The sequence below is a fragment of the Eleutherodactylus coqui genome, chromosome 3, assembly GCF_035609145.1.
Source record: "Eleutherodactylus coqui strain aEleCoq1 chromosome 3, aEleCoq1.hap1, whole genome shotgun sequence".
Lineage (NCBI taxonomy): Eukaryota > Metazoa > Chordata > Amphibia > Anura > Eleutherodactylidae > Eleutherodactylus > Eleutherodactylus coqui.
In genome coordinates, this window is record NC_089839.1 from 229,977,578 (window position 1) to 230,002,390 (window position 24,813).

At 43.4% G+C, this 24,813-nt stretch overlaps 1 protein-coding gene across 2 annotated transcripts in view; it reads left to right on the forward strand.

Annotated features, from left to right (window-relative positions):
* Positions 1–24,813, forward strand: part of KIFAP3 (kinesin associated protein 3) — a 101,147-nt gene that overhangs the window by 34,868 nt on the left and 41,466 nt on the right. For both annotated transcript variants that reach the window (XM_066597058.1, XM_066597059.1), the window contains exons 8-11: positions 1,202–1,300; positions 10,178–10,356; positions 12,321–12,483; positions 19,995–20,095. In XM_066597058.1, the coding sequence (XP_066453155.1) occupies positions 1,202–1,300; positions 10,178–10,356; positions 12,321–12,483; positions 19,995–20,095 (542 nt within the window). The remainder of the gene's footprint in view (positions 1–1,201; positions 1,301–10,177; positions 10,357–12,320; positions 12,484–19,994; positions 20,096–24,813) is intronic.

Below are 24,813 nucleotides of genomic sequence, written 5' to 3' on the forward strand. Positions count from 1 at the left end.
TTACTGCTCAGCCAATCACAGGCTTCAATAGCCATGGAAGAATCATTGCTGAATCCTATGATTGGCTTAGAAGTTATTCTGGATTCTGAGTATGTCATTTTTATTTTACACAATTCTAAGCCTGTCAATTTTATTTTTATGTCCCTTGAAACCCCTTTAAGGTTACCCAGCCACATGAAGTAGTAATAATTGTTGTAAAATTAGTCGTAACTCATTTTCAGTTGTTCCTATAAGACAAGAAATCCACTAGCACCTTTCCTGCTATTGCTTAATTTCTAACAAGGTCAAAATCTTTGGGATGGCTACTAGAGCCCTTAAGACTTTTGCCTGTAGGGCAATTCAAGTCGAGCCATATTCGTGATTTTTGTGCAGTTTGCATGCCGTGATGCCCTTTTCTAATTTTTGAATGATATTTAAAATAGTTGTCCAGTAATTTACTGTTACGTTTCTATGTTAAATTAGGCAAAGCCTATTTTTTTATGTGAAATAATTTTAAGAAAACTCCTCCTGTGTCTAGATGTGTCAAGTTACTTACTTGTTGGAACCCCTTGGTGTTTTTTACATTTCAGAACATCCACCTAATGTATCCAATGTCAGTGGTCGCACATACCCAGTAGCTTTGCCCCACTACTTGAATTCTCTCATACACAAATGATGGAGTAAGGATGCTTTCACATCTACATTGGGGATTTTGTTTTCCTGCTCCATTTGGGGAGCAGGAAAGGGGAATCCTTGTAGCTGAACAGTTCTGTCTTTGGACAGAACTGAATGGCTCCGGGTTGACCCCATTGGCTATAATGGGGACCGCCTGCATTCCATCCAGCTGGTTGCCTTTTTGGATGAAGGAAAAAGTGCTGCATGCAGGGCTATTTCTTCTGGTATCTTCAGCCGCATCCATACTTCCGATGCAGATGTAAAACCACCCTAACTTCTGCTCTTGTACTGGCCAGTAAGATTTGGTGCAGTAGAAGCTGCTTTTTCTCATCAGCTTTGACACGTGAGTGGTACATTTTGTAAAAGATCAATGGATGAATTCATAACAAGTGTGTAACAGTGATATCTATACAGAGGAGCAATTTAAAAAAAAATATTGTAAAATAGACTATAAGTCTGCTTGCAAACATCAGTTTTTCATTTCTCAGAATTTATTTTCTTGTAGATTTAGCACCTCAAGTTTTTTTTTCTTAACTAAGATGAATACTTGATGATGATCCAGAAACACAGTCTTTGAAAAAAGAATATGAGAAAACATATAAAAAATACCAGGGGCTTCTTGTCAAGCAGGAACAACTTCTAAGAGGTATGTACAACTGTATTGTATCTGTCAGCAATTTCTAATGATTAATCAGCATTAGGCTAGCCACACACACTAGATATCATTCTCGCCCCCTGCCCGCCACCAGCACCACCACCACTTTCCCCATACATACACAAGCTCTGCCAAGTGTGCTAAGGGAATAAATCTGCTGGCAAACCCTTCTGGTAGTGGCTTTTCAACATGTAGGTGTGTCTTTAAGATGTCACCGCATCTAAAAACACAGTGACAGAGTAAATTTGGCTGTTATTCCAGATAGCCGGCCATCTTTACTTAACACCATGGGGAAATTGCCACTTCACCAATCAATCCAAAAATAATAGGTCAGAACTAGAGATGAGCGAACGTACTCGTCCGAGCTTGATACTCGTTCGAGTATTAGCGTGTTCGAGATGCTCGTTACTCGTAACGAGCACCACTCGATGTTCGGGTTACTTTCACTTTCATCTCTGAGACGTTAGCACGCTTTTCTGGCCAATTGAAAGACAGGGAGGGCATTACAACTTCCCCCTGCGACGTTCAAGCCCTATACCACCCCCCTGCAGTGAGTGGCTGGCGAGATCAGGTGTCACCCGAGTATAAAAATCGGCCCCTCCCGCGGCTCGCCTCAGATGCGTTGTGACATAGCTGAGGGACAGTGCTATCGTGTTGGAGATGCTGTAGGGAGAGCGTTAGGAGTTATTGTAGGCTTCAAGAATCCCAACGGTCCTTCTTAGGGCCACATCTAACCGTGTGCAGTAGTGTGGAGGCTGCTTTTTGCAGTGTTGCACATTTTTTTTTGGGTATATCGGCCATGCAGAGCATTGCGCCCTGCAGTAATACTCCAGGGACAGAATTGTGTAGGCAGGGCCAGAAGACATATATTATTGATTGAATATACGTAGTGGTCCTTTTCAAAAAAATATTGGGCAAAAAATCTATTTGGCCTGCCTGTCACTGTGCTCAGTGTTCTGGGTCCGTGTGTGCTGGGTGTAGTACTTCAACAAAATCATACGCAGCCAGCTAAGTGTTACAGCAGGCTTGCGCCAAATTATTTCCTGGCGTTCCGTAAGCGAAGTCAGCCTCCAACCACAGGCCAATAAGCGGCACATTTAATTACAGCGTTCTGTTTCTGCATTACTGGTAATACAGCATGCTGAGGGGTAGGGGTAGGCCTAGAGGACGTGGGCGCGGCCGAGGACGCGGAGGCCCTAGTCCGGGTGTGGGCACAGGCCGAGCTCCTGATCCAGGTGTATCGCAGCCGACTGCTGCAGGATTAGGAGAGAGGCACGTTTCTGGCGTCCCCACATTCATAGCACATTTAATGGGTCCACGCGGTAGACCTTTATTAGAAAATGAGCAGTGTGAGCAGGTCCTGTCGTGGATGGCAGAAAGTGCTTCCAGCAACCTATCGTCCACCCACAGTTCTGCGCCGTCCACTGCTGCAACTCAGAATCCTCTGGCTGCTGCTCCTCCTTCCTCCCAGCCTCCTCACTCCATGAAAATGAGACATTCTGAGGAGCGGGCAGACTCCCAGGAACTGTTCTCGGGCCCCTGCTCAGATTGGACAGCAGTGGTTCCTCTCCCACCAGAGGAGTTTATCGTGACTGATGCCCAACCATTGCAAAGTTCCCGGGGTCCGGGGGATGAGGCTGGGGACTTCCGGCAACTGTCTCAAGACCTTTCAGTGGGTGAGGAGGCCGATGACGATGAGACACAGTTGTCTATCAGTGAGGTAGTAGTAAGGGCATTAAGTCCGAGGGAGGAGCGCACCGAGGATTCTGAGGAAGAGCAGCAGGACAATGAGGTGACTGACCCCACCTGGTTTGCTACGCCTACTGAGGACAGGTCTTCAGAGGGGGAGGCAAGGGCAGCAGCAGGGCAGGTTGCAAGAGGCAGTGCGGTGGCCAGGGGTAGAGGCAGGGCCAGACCGAATAATCCACCAACTGTTTCCCAAAGCGCCCCCTCACGCCATTGCACCCTGCAGAGGCCGAGGTGCTCAAAGGTCTGGCAGTTTTTCACTGAGAGTGCAGACGACCGACGAACAGTGGTGTGCAACCTTTGTCGCGCCAAGATCAGCCGGGGAGCCACCACTACCAGCCTCACCACCACCAGCATGCGCAGACATATGATGGCCAAGCACCCCACAAGGTGGGACGAAGGCCGTTCACCGCCTCCGGTTTGCACCGCTGCCTCTCCCCCTGTGCCCCAACCTGCCACTGAGATCCAACCCTGCTCTGAGGACACAGGCACTACCGTCTCCTGGCCTGCACCCACACCCTCACCTCTGCTGTCCTCGGCCCCATCCACCAATGTCTCTCAGCGCACCGTCCAGCCGTCGCTAGCGCAAGTGTTTGAGCGCAAGCGCAAGTACGCCGCCACGCACCCGCACGCTCAAGCGTTAAACGTGCACGTAGCCAAATTTATCAGCCTGGAGATGCTGCCGTATAGGGTTGTGGAAACGAACTCCTTCAAAAGTATGATGGCGGCGGCGGCCCCGCGCTACTCAGTTCCCAGTTGCCACTATTTTTCCCGATGTGCCGTCCCAGCCCTGCACGACCACGTCTCCCGCAACATTGTACGCGCCCCCACCAACGCGGTTACTGCCAAGGTCCACTTAACAACGGACACGTGGACAAGCACAGGCGGGCAGGGCCACTATATCTCCCTGACGGCACATTGGGTGAATTGAGTGGAGGCTGGGACAGAGTCAGAGCCTGGGACCGCTCACGTCCTACCCACCCCCAGAATTGCGGGCCACAGCTCGGTGCTGGTATCTGCGGCGGTGTATGCTTCCTCCACTAAAGCACCCTCCTCCTCCTCCAACGCAACCTTTGTCTCGCAATCAAGATGTGTCAGCAGCAGCAGCATGTCGCCAGCAGTCGGTGTCGCGCGTCGTGGCAGCACAGCGGTGGGAAAGCGTCAGCAGGCCGTGCTAAAACTACTCCGCTTAGGAGATAAGAGGCACACGGCCCACGAACTGCTGCAGGGTCTGACAGAGCATACCGACCGCTGGCTTGCGCCGCTGAGCCTCCAACCGGGCATGGTCATGTGTGACAACGGCCGTAACCTGGTGGCGGCTCTGCAGCTCGGCAGCCTCACGCACGTGCCATGCCTGGCCCACGTCTTTAATTTGGTGGTTCAGCGCTTTCTGAAAAGCTACCACGCTTGTCAGACCTGCTCGGAAAGGTACGCCGGCTCTGCGCACATTTCCGCAAGTCCCACACGGACGCTGCCACCCTGCGCACGCTGCAACATCGGTTTAATCTGCCAGTGCACCGACTGCTGTGCGACGTGCCCACACTGTGGAACTCTATGCTCCACATGTTGGCCAGGCTCTATGAGCAGCGTAGAGCTATAGTGGAATACCAACTCCAACATGGGCGGCGCAGTGGGAGTCAGCCTCCTCAATTATTTTCAGAAGAGTGGGCCTGGTTGGCAGACATCTGCCAGGTCCTTGGAAAGTTTGAGGAGTCTACCCAGGTGGTGAGCGGCGATGCTGCAATCATTAGCGTCACCATTCCTCTGCTATGCCTCTTGAGAAGTTCCCTGCAAAGCATAAAGGCAGACGCTTTGCGCTCGGAAACAGAGCCGGGGAAACACAGTATGTCGCTGGATAGTCAGAGCACCCTCCTGTCTATATCTCAGCGCGGTGAGGAGGAGGAGGAAGATGAGGAGGAGGGGGAAGAGACAGCTTGGCCCACTGGTGAGGGTACACATGCTGCTGGCCTGTCATCCTTTCAGCGTGTATGGCCTGAGGAGGAGGAGGAGGATCCTGAAAGTGATCTTCCTAGTGAGGACAGTCATGTGTTGCATACAGGTACCCTGGCACACATGGCTGACTTCATGTTAGGATGCCTTTCTCGTGACCCTCGCGTTACACGCATTCTGGCCACTACGGATTACTGGGTGTACACACTGCTCGACCCACGGTATAAGGAGAACCTTTCCACTCTCATACCCGAAGAGGAAAGGGGTTCGAGAGTGTTGCTATGCCACAGGACCCTGGCGGACAAACTGATGGTAAAATTCCCATACGACAGCGCTAGTGGCCGAAGGCGCAGTTCCGAGGGCCAGGTAGCAGGGGAGGCGCAGAGATCAGGCAGCATGTACAGCACAGGCAGGGCAACACTCTTTAAGGCCCTTGACTGCTTTATGGCTCCCCGGTGCTTGCTTGTCCTGCGGCTAGCGTCTTGTCAGAGAGGGTGTTTAGTGCGGCTGGGGGAATCATCACAGATAAGCGTACCCGCCTGTCAACCGACAGTGCCGACAGGCTAACACTCATCAAGATGAACAAAGCCTGGATTTCCCCAGACTTCTCTTCTCCACCAGCGGACAGCAGCGATACCTAAGCAATACGTAGGCTGCACCCGCGGATGGAAGCATCGTTCTGTATCCCCATCAAAAACGGGGACCTTTTCGCTTCATCAATCTGTGTATAATATTCCTCCTCCTCCTCCTGCTCCTCCTCCTGAAACCTCACATAATCACGCCGAACGGGCAATTTTTCTTAGGCCCACAAGGCTCAGTCATATAATTTTTCTAAACAATTTTTATACGTTTCAATGCTCATTAAAGCGTTGAAACTTTCACCTCAACCAATTTTTATTTTAACTGGGCTGCCTCCTGGCCTAGTTACCAATTAAGCCACTTTAACCAAAGCGATTAATGGGTTTCACCTGCCCTCTTGGTTGGGCATGGGCAATTTTTCTGATGTACATTAGTACTGTTGATACACCAATTTTTGGGGGCCCTCGCCTACAGTGTAATCAAATTAATTTTTAGCCCACCTGCATTACAGCTGACGTTACATCAGCTGTGTTGGGCACTGCAATGGGATGTATTTATGTACCGCCGGTGGGTTCCAGGGAGCCACCCATGCTGTGGGTCCACAGGGAGTTGTAAATGCATCTGTGTCCACTTCTAAAGAACCCCAGTCTGACTGGGGCATGCAGTGTGGGCCGAAGCCCACCTGCATTAAACATGACATTATTACCTCAGCTGTGATGGGCAATGCAATGGGATATTTTTATGTACCGCCGGTGGGTTCCAGGGAGCCACCCATGCTGTGGGTCCACAGGGAGTTGTAAATGCATCTGTGTCCACTTCTAAAGAACCCCAGTCTGACTGGGGCATGCAGTGTGGGCCGAAGCCCACCTGCATTTCATCTGACGTTAGCTCTGCTGTCCAGGGCACTGCAATGGGATACATTTATGTACAGCGGGTGGGTTCCAGGGAGCCACCCATGCTGTGGGTGCACACGGAATTCCCATTGCGGAGTTGTACCTGCCTGTGACTATTTATAAAAAACCGCGGTCTGACTGGGGCATGCAGACACCTTGACAGAATGAATAGTGTGTGGCACATAGGTTCCCCATTGCTATGCCCACGTGTGCAGCTCCAGATGGAGGTGGCACAGGATTGGATTTCTCATTGCTTCTGTACAGCATTGTGGGCTATCGCCCCGCCCCTTCTAAAGAGGGTCGCTGCCTAGCCGTGCCAACCCTCTGCAGTGTGTGCCTGCGGTTCCTCTGGCAGACGCACTTATAAATAGACATGAGTGTGGCGTGGCATGAGGGCAGCTGAAGGCTGTGCAGGGACAATTTGGTGTGCGCTGTGGACACTGGGTCGTGCAGGGGGGGGTTGGCCAGCATGTAACCCAGGAGAAGTGGCAGCGGAGTGTCATGCAGGCAGTGATTGTGCTTTGTTGGAGGTAGTATGGTGCTTAGCTAAGGTATCCATTGCTAATGAGGGCTTTTCAGAAGTAAAAGTTGTTGGGAGGGGGGGGGCCCACTCTTGCCGCTATTGTGGCTTAATAGTGGGACCTGTGAACTTGAGATGCAGCCCAACATGTAGCCCCTCGCCTGCCCTATCTGTTTCTGTGTCGTTCCCATCACTTTCTTGAATTGCCCAGATTTTCACAAATGAAAACCTTAGCGAGCATCGGCGATATACAAAAATGCTCGGGTCGGCCATTGACTTCAATGGGGTTCGTTACTCGAAACGAACCCTCGAGCATCGCGAAAAGTTCGTCTCGAGTAACGAGCACCCGAGCATTTTGGTGCTCGCTCATCTCTAGTCAGAACGCAAAGCTTCCATAAAAAACCTTTTCTATATTTTATTCATTACAATTAAAAAGATGTTACAATACAACAGAGATGAATTGGCACCACCTGAGGAAGTTTGGAGCGAAACACGTTTCGGGGTGCAGGTGGTAAGGTGGGCTTTATACATTATGTACTGCTGCTTATGTGTATAGATTCAATGCTTTGTATGCTTGATGTGTCATTTTATATGATTAAATGTTTGTTGATATATAATTTTGCATACATGTATTTTTGAACATCTATATAATTCTATGAACTTGATATGTTGTATGCCTTCCTTCCGCCTGTCTGCTGCACACTGGAGACTCATCTCTGTTGTATTGTAACATCTTTTTAATTGTAATGAATAAAATCTAGAAAAGTCTTTTTTATGGAAGCTTTGCGTGCTGACCTATTATTTTCGGATTAATTGCGTGGCAGAGCGTGTGCTGCTGGTTGTGAGATGCAACCGTGATTTATTATATTACACTTCACCAATCAGCAATCGCAACAAATTTGTCAGTCAATTCTGAACAGCCATTTGCAGCTTTTAGAGCACACAGAAGCTTCAAGACATTTTAAAGCTAGGCATCATTGGGGGAATCCCCACCCCCACCCTAGTAAAGGCAATTGCCATGATTGGTCAGTCAATTTAGACCAGCCAATCATGGTTCTTGGGGGCATTTGAACCAATGAATGTGCCATGGGGCACAATAAACTATACTAATTGATTTTATGCATGGCAACACTAATCGTCAGAGTAGGCAGGTATAATGATGCCAGTTGTGCCACCTCCCCTCATTTCAGTGATTAGCTGGTCTGTAAAGACCAATCGGTCACAGCTAGAGTGGACAGTGGAAGCATCTGGAATCTTCTGTGGACGCCACTTTCAAAAAAATCATAACATAATTTTTCTAGGGCGTTATCTACATGAGGACTTGTTTTTTGCAGGATGTTATATGCTAATGTACCATAAATGTATTGGGAGATTTTTAAAAACGTCTTAGTGGAGGGAAATTGGGAGAAAGGCAATTTCTCCACTTGGTGGCGGCAGCGTACGATATTCAGGATGCAGTAAAAATGACATGTTCCCGTTATTCTGTGGGTCAGTAGGATTAAAGTAATTTCGAATTTATACATTTTTTCTGTAGTATCACTTAAAAATTTTTTTAAGTGATACTAATTGTTTTAATAAAATAATTGCTTTTCGGCTGTAGATAGCTGTCAAAAACAGCCAATACCTGCTTTATTTGGAGCTGGCCCTGCTCGGCATATTTTGCAGACGTTTATATACATCCCAACTGCACAGGGCATACATTTACAACATGTATAGTCTTATGGCTGATGGGAGGGGGTCACTTCGGTTTTCAATACTGCAGTGCAAAATCTCAAAAATAAGGGGGAATTTAATCAAAGTTGTGCGGTAGTTTTTTGTCATCAGAAATCCCAAGTTTTTGCTTGTAAATTTTGTGAATTTTTGCTCTTGTATGCTTCTATCTCTACTTTTCCACGTGTCTTGAAAAGAGGGCATGGTTTGAGTGGAGTGAGGCTTTAAAACAGACTTGAGAAATGCAACTTTTTAAAAAGTTGCAGAATTTGTCTCAATCTCTTTCCAGCAGCTGGGCGGTGTAAGATGACTCCACAGCTCAAGACCTACCGTATATACCGGCGTATAAGGCGACGGGGCGTATAAGACGACCCCCCCCAACTTTCACCTTATACGCCGGGAATACAGCGGAGCAAAAAAAAAATAATCATTACTCACCTCCCCCGGCGTTCTGCGGCGCTGCTGCAGGATGTCGCTCCCTCCTGGTCCCCGGCAGAGCATTGCTTTCTGGACGCAGGGCTTGAAATCCCCGCCTCCAGAAAACACACGTGCCTTCAGCCAATCACAGCCATTCAATGATGTCATTGAATGGCTGTGATTGGCTGACAGCGTGTGTTAGCTAATCACAGTATTAGCTTTCTGGAGGCGGGGATTTCAAGCCCTGCGTCAAGAAAGCAATGCTCTGCCGGGGACCAGGAGGGAGCGACAGCCTGCAGCAGCGCCGCAGAACACCGGGGGAGGTGAGTACTGATTTTTTTTTTTTTTTTTTTTTGACACTTTCTTTTTTTTGTATTACCGGCGTATAAGACGACCCCCGACTTCAGAGCAGATTTTTCGGGGTTCAAAAGTCGTCTTATACGCCAGTATATACGGTATTTGAATATGCAACTAATCTATCATCAATGTGTGACATTTGATAAATTTGCCACAAATAATGACAATGTGGCATTCAGGTGTTTAGCCCTAATATACTAATATTGTACAGTACCATGCCAGTCAATCATTTATGCCCCATGTCGCAGGCTACGTAACTAAAACTAGGATTAAAATTTTGAAGTTTTGTTAACTATAATCGATGCAAGATAAAAAAAGAATCATGGCTCTGTAAATTAGGCCAGTGGCTGAAATGATGGTGTAGTGTGACAAAACAAACCGCTTTTACCGAAATCTTCTGAAGAGCAGCACTGATTTCTCCAACATTACGAATCCTAAGAAACTATGGCTTTATCGTTCATTCCAGCATATTGGAAAGATGATGATCTTGTTTTTGATTTTATTTGATGGAGATAATGGAATGTAATTACATGATCCTTATATAGTGCAGTACTGTACTCTGCAGTCTTTCAGTGGACTTTTGGTGCGCTGCATTTCATCACACCAAAATTGAACTAGTTGTTCTGTTCTTTAGATTAATGTTAATGCTTTTGTTTGCATATCAAAATCTAAGCAGTTAATTATTCTCTCTTTTAGTGGCTCTCTATCTGTTGCTTAACCTCGCTGAGGATACTCGCACAGAGTTGAAGATGAGAAACAAGAATATTGTCCATATGTTGGTAAAAGCACTAGACAGAGATAATTTTGAACTCCTTATCCTTGTGGTATCCTTTCTTAAGAAGCTCAGCATCTTCCTTGAAAACAAGAATGACATGGTAAGTTAAAAGCAACAAAAACATTTCTGAAAAAAAATGTATTTCTGAAATTGTGGATTGTAGGTTTTTTTAACTTCACAGAAGCAGAACAGGTCCAGTAACACATTTCCAAGCTTCCTAATTGGACCAACAGTCTAATGATCCTAAAATTTAACTTTTCTTATAACTTATTTAAAACCTATGAATAAACGAACAAACAAACATGTATACCTGAAGGAGTAACAGATAAGTGATACCCCCAAGAAAGGGAAAAGGTGAAAAATGCTATCTGGTTATGTATCCAGATTGATGTCACTAGCGACTCAGTTTTCTATATACAAAGTTGCCACCCATAAGAGAAGACAATCGTGACTATTGGTCACAAATTACACTGGGTTTTTATCAAGCCAAAATTGTATACGACTGTCGTGTTGAATCAATGAGGTGACAGTTGCCCAATCAATGCCCAACGCGTTTCGCCCAACTATTGGGCTCCTCAGGGGCCAAGATTTACTCCAGACTTGTTATACTGGAGGGTGGCTAATAATCTTGCCGCCTAGATAGAAATAGCGGAGATTTAAAAGAGTAGACTCTCTCAAACTAGATCGAGTATACTCACGTGTAGCTAACGGAAAATCTGATCAGTCAATTTTCCCCATTAGGATAGGGCCAATATCTGATCAAGCCGTTTCACCCAAAGATAAGGACAATGTCATGCTATCTCTCACATACTCTAATAGTGAATTTGTTCGGGAGTCAATTAGATTGTTATAATCCTCAAATTTTATGGCTGGCGAGCACTGAATGAATAGCTCTATCAAACCAATATTATTGACCCCTATGTGAGGACCCAAGGTGTATCTACATCCACAATACTGTGTCAATGCCGTGTTATCGATTACTTAATTGTTTTGTAAGTAGACTAGACGGACCACTCAAACTAGTACTGACATGATGCCGGTTTTTTGTTTTGTTTTGTATACACTTAAACTCCTATCTTTCTAACAATCAGGGCATTATCTAGACCCTCCTGAGTTTAGCCTAGATGGTATCGTGCTACTCTAATTGATCTAGATAGTACTAGTACCGTATATTCCGGCGTATAAGGCGATGGGGCGTATAAGACGACCCCCCAACTGTCACCTTATACGCCGGGAATACAGTGGAGCAAAAACAAAAATCATTATTCACCTCCCCCGGCGTTCTGCGGTGCTGCTGCAGGCTGTCGCTCCCTTCTGGTTCCTGGCAGAGCATTGCATTCTGGACACGGGGCTTGAAATCCCCGCCTCCAGAAAGCTAGTACTTTGATTGGCTAACACACGCTGTCAGCCAATCACAGCCATTCAATGACATCATTGTATGGCTGTGATTGGCTAAAAAACACGTGCCTTCAGCCAATCACAGCCATTCAATGACATCATTGAATGGCTGTGATTGGCTAACACACGTGCGCCTTCAGCCAATCACAGCCATTCAATGATGTCATTGAATGTCTGTGATTGGCTGACAGCGTGTGTTAGCCAATCACAATATTAGCTTTCTGGAGGCGGGGATTTCAAGCCCCGCATTCAGAAAGCAATACTCTGCCGGGGACCAGGAGGGAGCGACCGCCTGCAGCAGCGCCACAGAACGCCGGGGGAGGTGAGTATTGATTTTTTTTTTTTTTTACACATTCTTTTTTTTGTATTACCGGCGTATAAGACAACCCCCGACTTCAGAGCAGATTTTGGGGGGTTCAAAAGTCATCTTATTCGGTATATACGGTACTTGCAAATTCTGTGTCAAGAATCAACATGTCAGTTCTTTCTTTTGCGCAACATGGATTTCAAAGCCAGAAAACAATAGCAAAAGCAATAACAAAAAAACTTTTTTTTTAAATTGGTTATGAAAGGTTTTATTTGATTCAGTATTTGGTAAGGCATTGTATATTTCGTGTTTAGTGTGCTCTGTTGTTCTAATATATAGTTTCTTGATGCTTATTTTAGGCAGAGATGGATATTGTTGAAAAATTGTGTAAAATGGTGCCATGTGAGCATGAAGATTTACAGAATATAACTTTGCGACTTCTTCTGAACCTCTCCTTTGACACTGGACTGAGAAACAAGATGGTACAAGTTGGACTTCTCCCCAAGCTCACAGTTCTTCTAGGTACAGTTTTGCTGATTTAATTTTTTTTTTGTCCTGTTTCAGTTAAAATGGGTGTAGCCTTCTGTAAGATTCCCAATGTCAACATTTACGTTAGTGGAACGGCCCGCTCGCCTCTATTCACGGTTCGTTCATAGATGAATGAGTGCCTGTTTACACAGGCCGATCGTCATTCAGTTTTTATGCATACAGAAACTGAATTGTAAGCAAATCTCACTGACTGTGGGAATCTGAACGATTTCTCAGCCCAATACAAAAAACTAAAAACTTTTCAAACTTCCCAAAGTCAAGTCCCAAATCCCAAAATGAAACTCGCATCAAGGAGATTGCATTTACCTCTATGACATACTTTATCACCCCACCCCCCAAAAATAAATGTACACTTTTTTTTAGATATTCAATGTCAAAGTTTACATCATGCAACCTTGAAAGGAAGAATGTAGTACTTTAGCTTAAAACAATGTTTTATGAAAATTGTGCTCCATTAGCTTCAAAACGAGTGCATGATAAAAGTTTTACTATAATTGCAAGCAAAGTTAGCAATTTTTCCTCATGTCTGCAACCCTGCTGTATGAATACCATGTATCACTGAGGGCTAAAACGTTACATCTGTAAGTTACTTTATGTCCTCTGCAATCCTACTAAACTTCATGAAAATCTGAGAGGGTTGGATTGAAAAGTTCATTTTAATGTGATGACTTGACACGAAATGACCTTTAAGCTTCCTGAGTTTAATTGATTTCTTTATATTAATTATGGTCTACTCTGTCAGTTGTAGGACAGAAACCATAACCGAGCATGCTGCCGAGGTCAGGGAGGAGAATAAAGTGTTGGATTCATTGATGGCATTGTATCTGTTCAGCAGTGTAAAAACGCCTTAGAAACCACAATTGCCGAGTAATTAGCTATAGTATGAAAGGACTGCGTATTTTAAAGGATGCCAAAATAATGTGGACCTCCATATTTTATGCTTTGATTGAGCTGTATCCAGCATTTGTAGTCTTTAGTATTTGATCCGTGGAGAAAATTAAAGAGGTCAAATAGGGCAAAAGACGAAATGAGAAGCACATGTCCTGCTGGGAAACTGAACTAAAAGGTTTAACGGCATTGCTTGCAGTTATTACAGATAGTAAAATTTATGCCTCCTCGTTATGCTTACCCAATTAGGTTGAGGAGTTCAATATTGGAGCCCATGCTAACCATATGCTTTCAAAGTCTTTCAAAACGGATGAAAAAATGACTACTTATTTCAGTTGTAAAAAATAAATATAACATTTGTAGGGAAGAGCACATGTGTCCATCGGAATTACCAGAACAGAGTTCAATGAAGTTCTAAAAGCATAGAAAATTGACAGCAGATAAAGTCCATCTAGTCTGCCCTTATCTATCATTTTTATTTTTCTCTTGGGATAGATCTATGCTTATGGCATGCTTGAATTCATTTATTCTTGATTTTCCAACCAAATTTGCTGGAAGTTTATTCTAAGCATCTAGTACTATTTCAGTAAAATAATATCCCCCCCCCCCCCCTCCGACTCCCCAATTAATCTCAGATTGTGCTCCCTTGTTCTTTTCTAATTCCTTCCTAAATCTTATTTATCCTTTTAACATCTTTAAAGGTTTTGATCATATCCCACCGTTACCCTAGCCTATACAAATAAGTTCTTTAAGTGTTTCCTGATAAGTTTTCTTCTTGGGACCTTCCACCATTTAGTAGTCCGTCTTTAGACTTATTCTATTTTACCAATGTCTTTCTGTAGGTGAGTTCTCCAGAACTGAACATTGTATTCTAGATAGGCTCTTTAACAGAGCTCAGGATCATAATTTGTTGCCTTGAAAGGTCACCAAAGCAAACTCCTGAAACTAGGCACTTCTCTCTTGCTGCACTTATGCAACTCGAAAAAGCCATCTCACCACATTGATACACCTCCCTATGGGTGCACAGAAGCAAGTAGAGAGCTGAAGGTCAACGTGCTGCGGGCATGGAGAAGCTGCGCAGCCCACCTCTTTGACTTGGAGCTTTGTTTCAAGTCAAACTTCAAAGTGTGTTTATTCTGAAACGCCCCAAAGTTTCAGAATAACACATCCACGGGGCAATGGCCATACCTATCCTGGGTTCATGATGCCCGTGGTGACAAGTTTCCTTTAAGAGAATAAACCCAGAAGAGCTGCTACCTTCCTTAAAACCAGGTGCAACGTAACCACTTCAGGACAGCCAAACGATTATAAATGACTTACAGTCCTGAAGTCCGTGTGGAGTGGGCTTCAGAGCTGAGGTCGCTCCATACCTGGTGGCCTTCAGCTGTTTCTCATAACTGACAGCCGTTGGTAAATTTCGCCATCAGAGTTAGCTGTTTAGGTGCCATGGTCAAAGTTGGCCCAACACATCTAAACAGTCAGCAGGGGTGGGTGATTGTATCCGTGTCCTATTGGCACCCCCCACAGCATGATATGGGGGTGCTGCTGAGCTAGCACAGCAGCCCGGAACCTACTAAAGGTAGGACTTGAAAGGCAACCCCACAATCTGTGTACTGCAGTACTGAAGAATTGCAGTATATAATACAAGCATTCAAATAATCATAAATTCAAGTCCCCTGTGGTGACTGAACAAAACTGTAAAAAAAAATGAAATAAAGTTTTTTGTAACAGTTTAAAACATAAAATCAAATGTTCACCCCCCCCTCCCCTTTTCCTATTATTCCTATAAAAAACAAAACCATATTTGCTGTCGTCATGTACATACTATTAAAATATCACAATATTTATCCCACACGGCAGTCCCATTGAAGATGAATAGAATGGGACGGCGCATGCGTGACTGCTGCTACATTTAGAGCAAGCAAAAAAAAATGTAAATATATTCTAAAACATTCTTTAACTTACTTCTCTAGGTACTGCAGTTCCTGAATCTATACTCCTCTGTCTTACTGTTCTTTTCACAGTTATAGACTAAAAGAAAATAGCTTTATTGGGAATATATTTAAAAACGTAGGTGGGCTGACACACAGAACTCGACAAAAAACATACATAAATCCGACAAGTATCTTGTCGAACTACTAGCCTTGTTACAGAATTGTGTTCCTCAAAGGCTTAGTAGAACACATATATCCGACACGTATCTTGTCCAACTACTAGCCTTGTTGCAGAATTGTTTTCCTCAAAGGCTTAGTAGATTAGTAGTGCTAATAAAATAGAAAGGTACTAATCACTTCGACTCTGGTGAGAGGGAACTAGGAGTTTAGTAGTGTATTTCTCCTAAAGACTCTAGATAGTTCCTATAGTGTAAATTACCAGAAGTATATTTCAATAGACCATCTTTTTAAGATAGAAAGAGGATGGTCTATCGATAGTAAAGGCTCTTGTGAGGTAAAAAACTCAGAGAGGAGCTTATTTAGATGTAGCTTGCTCACACTGAGCGTGCATTCATGCGATATGTTGAAGAGATAATATCTTCATGCTCAAATTAATAATGCTCAATTAATAATGCTCGACGCGTTTCCCCACATATATTCTTGTGGTTCATCAGGAGCCTAAGCGAACAAGAGGAAATAGTGTAGCACTTTATTTATATAGAATTAATGTATCATAGTAGATGAAAGATAGTGGAATACAGTGGATACATACAGAGGGGACTCAGGAGGTAATTACCTAGAAGTTTGGTAGAACCAATATTATAGAGGCACGAGGAAGTGACGATATCACTTCAACAGCTAGTCAACGGCTAATATCGCTCAAAAGATGAGTAAGCGGAATCCAACATCAATCAGATTTTGCGGATGTAATCAATAGCACCTCTTACTCAATAAATAGTGAGCGGGGGGTGTGCATTGCCATACAGCATGGACAATGCATTCCCAGATCGACCCGTTACCAAAAAATTGCGGTTATTATAGATTGATGGGTTTATGGAAAAAGAACTAAGGTAGATAACAGAGGTTATCAGTGGGCTCAAGTGTCTCACTAATGACAGAGTGAACGTGTAGCCCAATCCTGATTGAAAAATTAATCCTCAGATGAGGGTCTCATTGATAGGAGACAGCAGGTAGAGGAATAAGATCAGAAATAATCAGAGATAGGGAGGGCCACAAAGTGATTGCGGTCACCCTAAATCTGAGATGGATCTTAAGGCAGTTATCTTTTTCCTTAGAGTAATGCAAATATAGTCTGCTAACAGTTAGTAGCTGTTGTTACGAATCGTTACCCAAGCTGAGAGGAGCTAGCACTAAGTCAAAGCTTGTGCTAGTCTTAGTAAATAAGATGCCCCAATAAGCAGAGAGTCACCCAAAATAATAGAGATAATAAACAAAATGAAAAAGATGCAAAGCCTGTGGCTCTGATGGTGAGCCACAGGGGTACTGCTGAGCTGTGTGTTAGCAACTCATATAGTAGCCTACTGGACTGCCCCCATGGGAGGGGATTAGTGAAGGGACCAATCAGTATCATCCAGATCCTCAAGGGGCGGTAACGCTGTAATTAGGTAAATTGCGACGTTTTAACATCTTTTAACAGTGCGTTCTTGATCACCTGTATGTCTCCAAAGTCATAAAGACCTAAAAGCGGCGTTCGATCGTCCTCTGCTGAAGCCGATTGCTTCAGGGATGAAAAAGAGATACTGGGGACGGCCGGCCGCGTTACTGCGCATGCGCGTGACGTCATCACGCACGTGCGCGTCACCTGTGACGTCACCGCGTTTATCATGTGATCAGGGGCCGGTCACATGAGCGGAGCAGTAAATGCCATTGACAGAAAGGGCAAAAAGCGATCAGAACCACAGAGTGCAGCTGTCAGTTGCTGCATATGAGGAAGATGATTCTCAAATGTTCACAAACCTAAACAATAAAGTTAAGTCAGTATTATATGAGCAATCTATTAGTTCAAATTGATTGCAACTTTATTGAGAGTATGTTAGTTTGTCTTTTATTACAGCATTATTATATATAGAGAGAGATTTATATCTAACTCATTGTTAGTGAAGATGTTCCTTCAGGTAAGTATACACGTCCAGTAGAGAAGGCAGGATGCATTATATTGAGTTTGAATGGTTGTAGACGAGATATTTACGGATAGCCTGATAAACAGAAGATAGTCAAAATAAGTGGATCTACCTCATAATAGAGGACAGTAGTAAAAGAAGCACGGGCAGTTAATTCAAATGGGGATTAACAATAAAGTTTATTTTTGGACATAGAGGGAAGTTGTTGTAATTTTTTACTTCAGAAAGCAGTTAAAGCAGAGACTTTCGTTGAGGCCGGTCGGACTCAGGCTGTTCATCCTAAAGATCCATGATGCTTCTTTTTGCAGAAGCCGTTGATCCACGTTGCCACGTCGTCCATGTGTGCGTAAGAGTTCTATCCCCTGGAACTTTACAGAGTGTGCGTCTCCATTATGTATGGCCCACACGTGATCAGCTAATGGTGTTGATTCATGTCTTTGTATATTCCCAATGTGGCCCAAGATCCTGCGGCGGAATTGCTGTATTGTTTTCCCTATGTAGTTTTTTGGACAGGGACAGGTGGCCATATTGATGATGTTGCGGGTTTTACAGTTGATGAAGTCATGATTCTGATAGGTGTGGTTGGAGACAGCACAGGTAAAGGAACTGGCCCTCAGGACAAAGGGACAGGCCGCACACGAATGGCATGGAGAAGTACCCAATGGACGGTTTAAGCCTAGCCAAGTCAGTTTGGATGTGTCGGGCTGTAAATGGCTTTTGACAAGATGATCTTTTAGGTTATGTCCCCGTCTAAACGTAATGCGGGGATTAGGAGAGATATAATCTCTGATGTCCGAGTCATTTTTCAAAATATCCCAATAATGGGACAGGATTTCACGTATCTGTTGGGAGGCTGTGTCATACGTCCCTATAACTCGTGAAGAATGTTCAGTGGGACGAGCTCGTGGTGTTAGTAGTGCATTCCGCTGTTGTTGAGATGCGTATTGAAAAGCCTTGGAGATTGTATCCTCTGGATATCCTCTCAATATAAAACGTCTCGTCAAATTTTTACTCTCCTCAAGAAATGATACTTCGTCTGAACAATTTCGTCGTAGACGAAGAAATTGGCCTTTCGGAATTCCACGTTTTAAAGGCAAAGGATGGTAGCTCTGCCATCCTAATAAACTGTTGGTTGCAGTTGTTTTACGAAATAGAGTCGATGAGATTGTGCCATCCTCGTTCTTTAGGATCCGAAGGTCCAGGAAGGGTAGTGTTGTGGAGTTTATCTCGCTGGTGACCCGCAAGTTCAGGGTATTCGAGTTCAATGACTCAACAAAGGTCTCAAATGCAGTAGCGGTACCCTTCCATAGAACGAGGATGTCGTCTATATAGCGCAACCAAAGAGTGATGTTATCAGCCCAAAGTGGATTATTATAGATGACCCTTTCCTCCCACCAGCCCAGGTACAGGTTTGCATAGGATGGGGCACAGGGCGTCCCCATCGCTGTACCCCTGAGCTGGTGGAAGTACTCGGAGTCAAACACAAAATAATTGTGTTTTAAAATAAATTCCAAAAGGTCAATGACACACTGATTATGGCTGTCAAAGTGTGAGCCTCTTTGCTGAAGAAAAAAGCTCACTGCCGTTAAGCCTCCTTCGTGGGGAATTGAACTGTATAATGACTCGACGTCAAGTGATGCTAATAAGACATCAGAGTCAATGGTAATACCTTCAAGTATTCTCAAAACGTCCATCGTATCTCTAACATACGATCTTAATGATAGAACAAATGGACGGAGAATTTTATCCACGTAGATGCTTACGTTTTGGGTAAGGTTATTTACCCCGGAGACAATAGGGCGACCCTTAATGGGGACAATGCCCTTATGCACCTTCGGAATTGCATAAAACGTAGCGATAGTTGGTGTTGATGGATACATGAAGCGGTATTCATTTGTATCGATATTACCAGCAGTCAGTTTCTGTTGTAAAAGATTCCGTAAAGTTGTCAAGAAGGAGTTTGTTGGATCACAAAGGAGAGTACCATATGTAGAGGAATCATCAAGAAGGCGGCGGCACATATCAATATATTGTGGTCTGTTAAGTACCACAATATTACCGCCTTTATCGGCTTGTTTAATGATGATCTTAGGATTTTTTTCAAGATTTTTAAGTGCTCTGGTTTCCTCTTGTGTCAAGTTGGAGTGTTGGTACTGGGAGGGTTTTAGGGTTTTAAGATCGTTTTTTACCAGCTTCTCAAAGATGTCTATTTCAGGACTGTAAATAGACGGAGGATTATTTTTGCAGGATGGTTTGAGATCAGTGAAGGGACCGATGCCTTCAATTCTCAAGTTCTCGTCTTCCAAGTCCTGCAGAGTCTGAAGCCCCTGTAGGTCTGATAGATCTAACCCTAATTCCCGCATACGTCTTACTGCACTTATGTCATGATGCATTCACAAGGAATGCACTCACCAGAATAAACTGAATTTATGATTTTCTCACATTTGCCATTCTAACAAATGGTACACTATGCAGATATTTTACATTTGTTCCAAATAAGCAATTTCCTTTTATATTCCAGAAAATGAAAACTACAAGCAAATTGTTATGTGCATTCTCTACCATATAAGTATGGACGATCGATGTAAATCCATGTTTGCGTATACAGATTGCATACCGCAGGTAAACCGACTTTGTCTATAGTATGTGAGATGTAATCAACAACAAATGATATAAATCCATGTTCAAAGGGTTAAAGAATTCTATTAAAAAGGTATATGCCTACAAAATAGATATGTGAAATATACGTGTTCTATTGGGTGCACACAATTTTCATGGAATAGGGTTAAATTTAAAGGGGTTATGCAGCTTTTAAAAAACCAATGGCCTATCCTCAGGATAGACCATCAATATCTGACCAGTGAAGGTCCACCCCCCAGGAAACCTTAAGCTGATTGAAGGGGCTAAGCTCTGCGGCCGTTTCAATGTATATATTTGATCATGATCCTGTTTATAGTCAGATCGCTGTTTTTTGTTTTCACAGCGACAATTCTGAGTACTGCAGTCTTGTCTAATTCACTTCAATGGGACAAGCCTGCAGAACGGAGTACAAACGGGATCATACTCGCATATAAATATTGAAGTGGCCTAAGGATAGGCCAACAATTTTAAAAGCTCCATAAGTCCCTTAAATTGTTTTGATGTTTCTCCATGCACTTTTTTATCCAGTATGTATGTGTATATCTGCCAATACACTTCACTTTTTTTCTCATATGTAAGGAATTGTTACATTGAAAATTATTTACATTTGCTCGACTTTCTGCTTTTAACTTGTATGCATTTTTAATAAATCAAAACCACTAAATATTATATAAATGACATATGCTGCTCAAAAAATGATTTAAGGTAAAGTAAGCATTGCAGTATAAACCCAAGGCACTTCAACTTGAGGGATATCAATCGGTCTATGTAGAAAGCATACGCGACTGAATCTCCAGGGCACCTGTTGTCACTATCACCTGCTTTGGTGCAAATGACAGTGACAACAGGTGCCCTGGAGATGCAACAGCAAGGCAACCCCCAAAAGGGAATGGTCTTGCAGGTAGTGGCCACAGTCGGTAACTCTCTCCTTATACTTCATGATCTGCTCGCTTATATTGTCTTTTGTAATAAAAAAAATAACAATATAAGAGAGACTGAAAATGTTTTCCAAAAAAAAGTTTCTCTTCCTTTTGTCAAAATCTGTTCTAAAACTAAAAAGGTTTTAAGAGAGTGAATCTATTGACCGCGATGTTGCAAACTTCATTTAAAATGGAACTCTATAAAATTAACATGTCAGAAAATATAACTAAAAATGAATAGTTGTAAAAAAGAAAATAAAGGAATTATGTCCAAGATTATTTGATTGGAACATTAGAATCATGTTGGTGTATTTCAATAATACTACAAGTACTGCTAGTTGTCCCACTGTGCTCAAGAATACTGTCAATCATAGTTATTACCTCAATGGGGTCACCTCCCCACTGTCTAATGTTTATTCACCATGCAAGGACTCCGGTGTTTGGGCTAATTCCATCTCCAGCATATGTGTACATGTAGTGTGCACACTGTGGATTCTCAGGCGGAAAATATGCAACATTTTATAAAGGCAACAAAGTAAATGAGATTTACTGAAATCTCAGCCCCCCACTGCATGAAAAAAGCTGCGGCGTAAATTGACTTGTAATCTGGATTTTAAATACGGATTTGTTCCTGATTTTCACTATTAAATTCAATAGGGATGACAAAATCCACCACAAATCCCAATTGTTGCAGATATTGCTATGGATTACTTTTGGATCCACAGCAAAATCCATTTTCCAGTATGGTACCATTGAAATCTGCTACTCGTCTTGCAAATAAACCCTTAGACAGCTACGTGGACGGAACAATAAGAGTTGGGAGTTTTTGAAAGTTGGTAGTTAAAAACGAAATTCTGAAAAAAAAGGAGCCGTGTCCTTAGCGGCATAATAACATTACAGAATATAAGGCAGATAATGTTTGTTCTCATCCATTCTGCTTGTGTTAGGGCCAGTTCACATGAGCGCCAGAGATGCATTTAGAACCTCCGTCACTGAATTCCGTTACAATACAGGATAAAATGGTTCTGCATGCCGCACTTTTCCGCCCTGTAAAATGCTGGACAGCTGGAAGGAAACTGAACTGACATCATTATAGTCAATGGAGTCCGTTTGCCACTGCGGTTACGTCGTAAGATGCATTCTTAAGGCCAGTGGGAGCTGATTTCTTGTCCCCATAACTAAACTACAGGGAGAAAACTACTTCTTTCTAAATATCCATGTTATAAACTGTGTTTGTGTAGATAGATTTATGTGCATATACATTGACATTTGACAAGTTTAATAAGAAAAAAAAAAGATTCACATTTCATTAATCGCACGTGGTGTTGGGAGTCCACAGCACTGTATCACATATATACAAAATGGAATATACTACTGGAAATCCCATATGGTAGCACTGAAAGGGTTGTGTGCAATTTTGCAACTTAAGCCCGTACCTGGCATCACTTGTTTCTTTTGGCTCGCTAGTCTGACAGATCGTCATTCACCTACAGCTGTTGATAAATGAAACATGACTGGAGTCGGGTAAACATAATTTAGGGAAGTCTTGTCTGTGATGCTATTTGTAAGCTATAAAGAAAATACCAGTTACTAAATATTTCACAAGTGTACCAAACCAACCAAACACAACCTGCCATGCCAGAGTGTCTGTATGTCAGCTTTTCTCATTTCTGAACTTTCAAAGTATTTATAAACTATTAAGTGACATTGACCCGACTTAATTCAGATCCACCCCCCCACCCCCAACCTCCTTTCAAAAAATCATAACTTTTTTATTTATCCATCAGTGCAGCTGTCTGAGGGCTTGTCTCTTGTGGGCTGAGTTGTAGTTTTCAATGGCTCTAATTAATGTACCGTATAATGTACCGAATTTTAAAAAAAATCTTAAGTGAAGTGAAATGAAAAAGAAAACTCAATTCCGCTATCTTTGGAGGAATCTTATACACACTGCAGTAAAAATGACAGGATAACTTTATTCTCTGTCTCAGTATGATTACTACGATACAGAATTTATATTGTTTTTTTTTTTAATGTACTACTTTTAAAAATAAAATATCTTTGGAAAAAGTTTATTTATTTTCTGCCCTGTCTTCTGATGGCAATAACATTTTCATTTTTCTGTCAACATAGTTGTGTGTGGACTACCCCTGTATGCACAATTATGTACAGATGGCTGTCAATCATTGATAGGACCGCCCATTGGACTGTTCAGCTCAGGTTGTGCAGAGATGTAAAAGAATTAAAAAAAACAGTTAAACTGAATCTTTCCCCATAAAACTAAATATCAATCTGCTCAGCTCCTCCTACTCTATAACATATCACAGTATCCCTCAAAGTAGAGAGCAAAAACCAATCACAGGTGGAAGTGCTGCATGGCTCTCCATTTGTCTAACGAATACCTTGGTAGAGCCATGCCGACCGCAAGACATTATGATCATTATTCCGAGGGGTACTGTAACATGTTTGTGTGCTGCAATGGGGAGGTAAGGTCACAGTACACAGGACACTACTGGAGGCTTCATGGTAATCAAGTAGCAGAACATATAAACTCGCCTTTAGATTTAGAAACGTTCACTCCTGAGAATATGCACTCAAGGAAGTGGCCAGTACTTACAGGTGGCTAAATAAAGCAATCCTCATTGCAATGTGCAGTATCCCTTGAAGTAGCGAAAAGAAGCTGTACCGTCAAGTTGCACTTTACAGGCGATTGTAATTGCGAACAATCCCTCGAGGCTTTTATGGGTAACGCAGTGAATGCTCTCCATAGGATAACTATGGAAAGCGCCACTTAAATGTCTACGAGTGGAAAATCGCAAGCGATTTTCCGCTCGCAATATAAATTGCGGCATGCTGCGATTTGCCGCGATGAACCTATCCTATAGATAACTTAATCATGGAAAATTGCGGTGCCAAAGTGCTCCCCGGCGGCGGCTCCCATGGCGGGATATTTCTACACCTGTGGACAGGCGGCCTTAAAGAGGTTTTGTCATTAGAGAAAAAAAATCAATAATTACCTATTCCTCCCCCATCAGTGTTCTTACCGCATCTTCTCCTCCCCAATCTTCTTCTGGCTCCTCAAGTTCCCCCAAGCCACCCGGATCCTATTCCTCCTGTTTTGGAGCGTGCACTCTCAGCATTCTCCTTCTGGCAGGTCAGTATACGTTATGTCACTAGTGATGTAGCGTTCTTTGCGTAGCAAGGAATGCCTGACTATTGCCGAAAATGTATGTGCGCGTTGTCTCTCTGCGAGTGTTCCTCTACTATTGTCGCTGGACAGCGTGCATGCGCAGTCTCGGTAATAGTGCAGAATAGAAGTCGGCATTCCCTGCTAGGCTATGAATGCGTACATTGACCTGCAGGAAGGAGAATGCTGGCAATTGACGCTTCGTCACAGGAAGAAGAAGAATCGGCCGGCTGGAGGTGACGTGACCCGGGGCACTTTAGAAGCTAGGAGAAGATCGTCGGGGAGACGATGCGGTAAGAAGATTGATGGGGGTAAGAATAGGTAAGTATAGATTTTTTTTTTTTAACTGACAGAACCCCTTTAACCAAGTTACTTCTGCTACCTTTGTATGAAATTCGACAGTAAAACAAGTTAAGAATGGAATGCTACTCATGGGCCAGTATTGTGCTTGCCCCCTCCCCTAGCTAAAATTTGCCTGCCATCTCCTGAGGAAAAGAAACACCTCTATATAGGTAACATAGAATTTACAATTGACAATAGGTTATTGTTACAGTTCCTTTCCCTGCCCAATGACCTCTTCACATGTCAGAGACCTA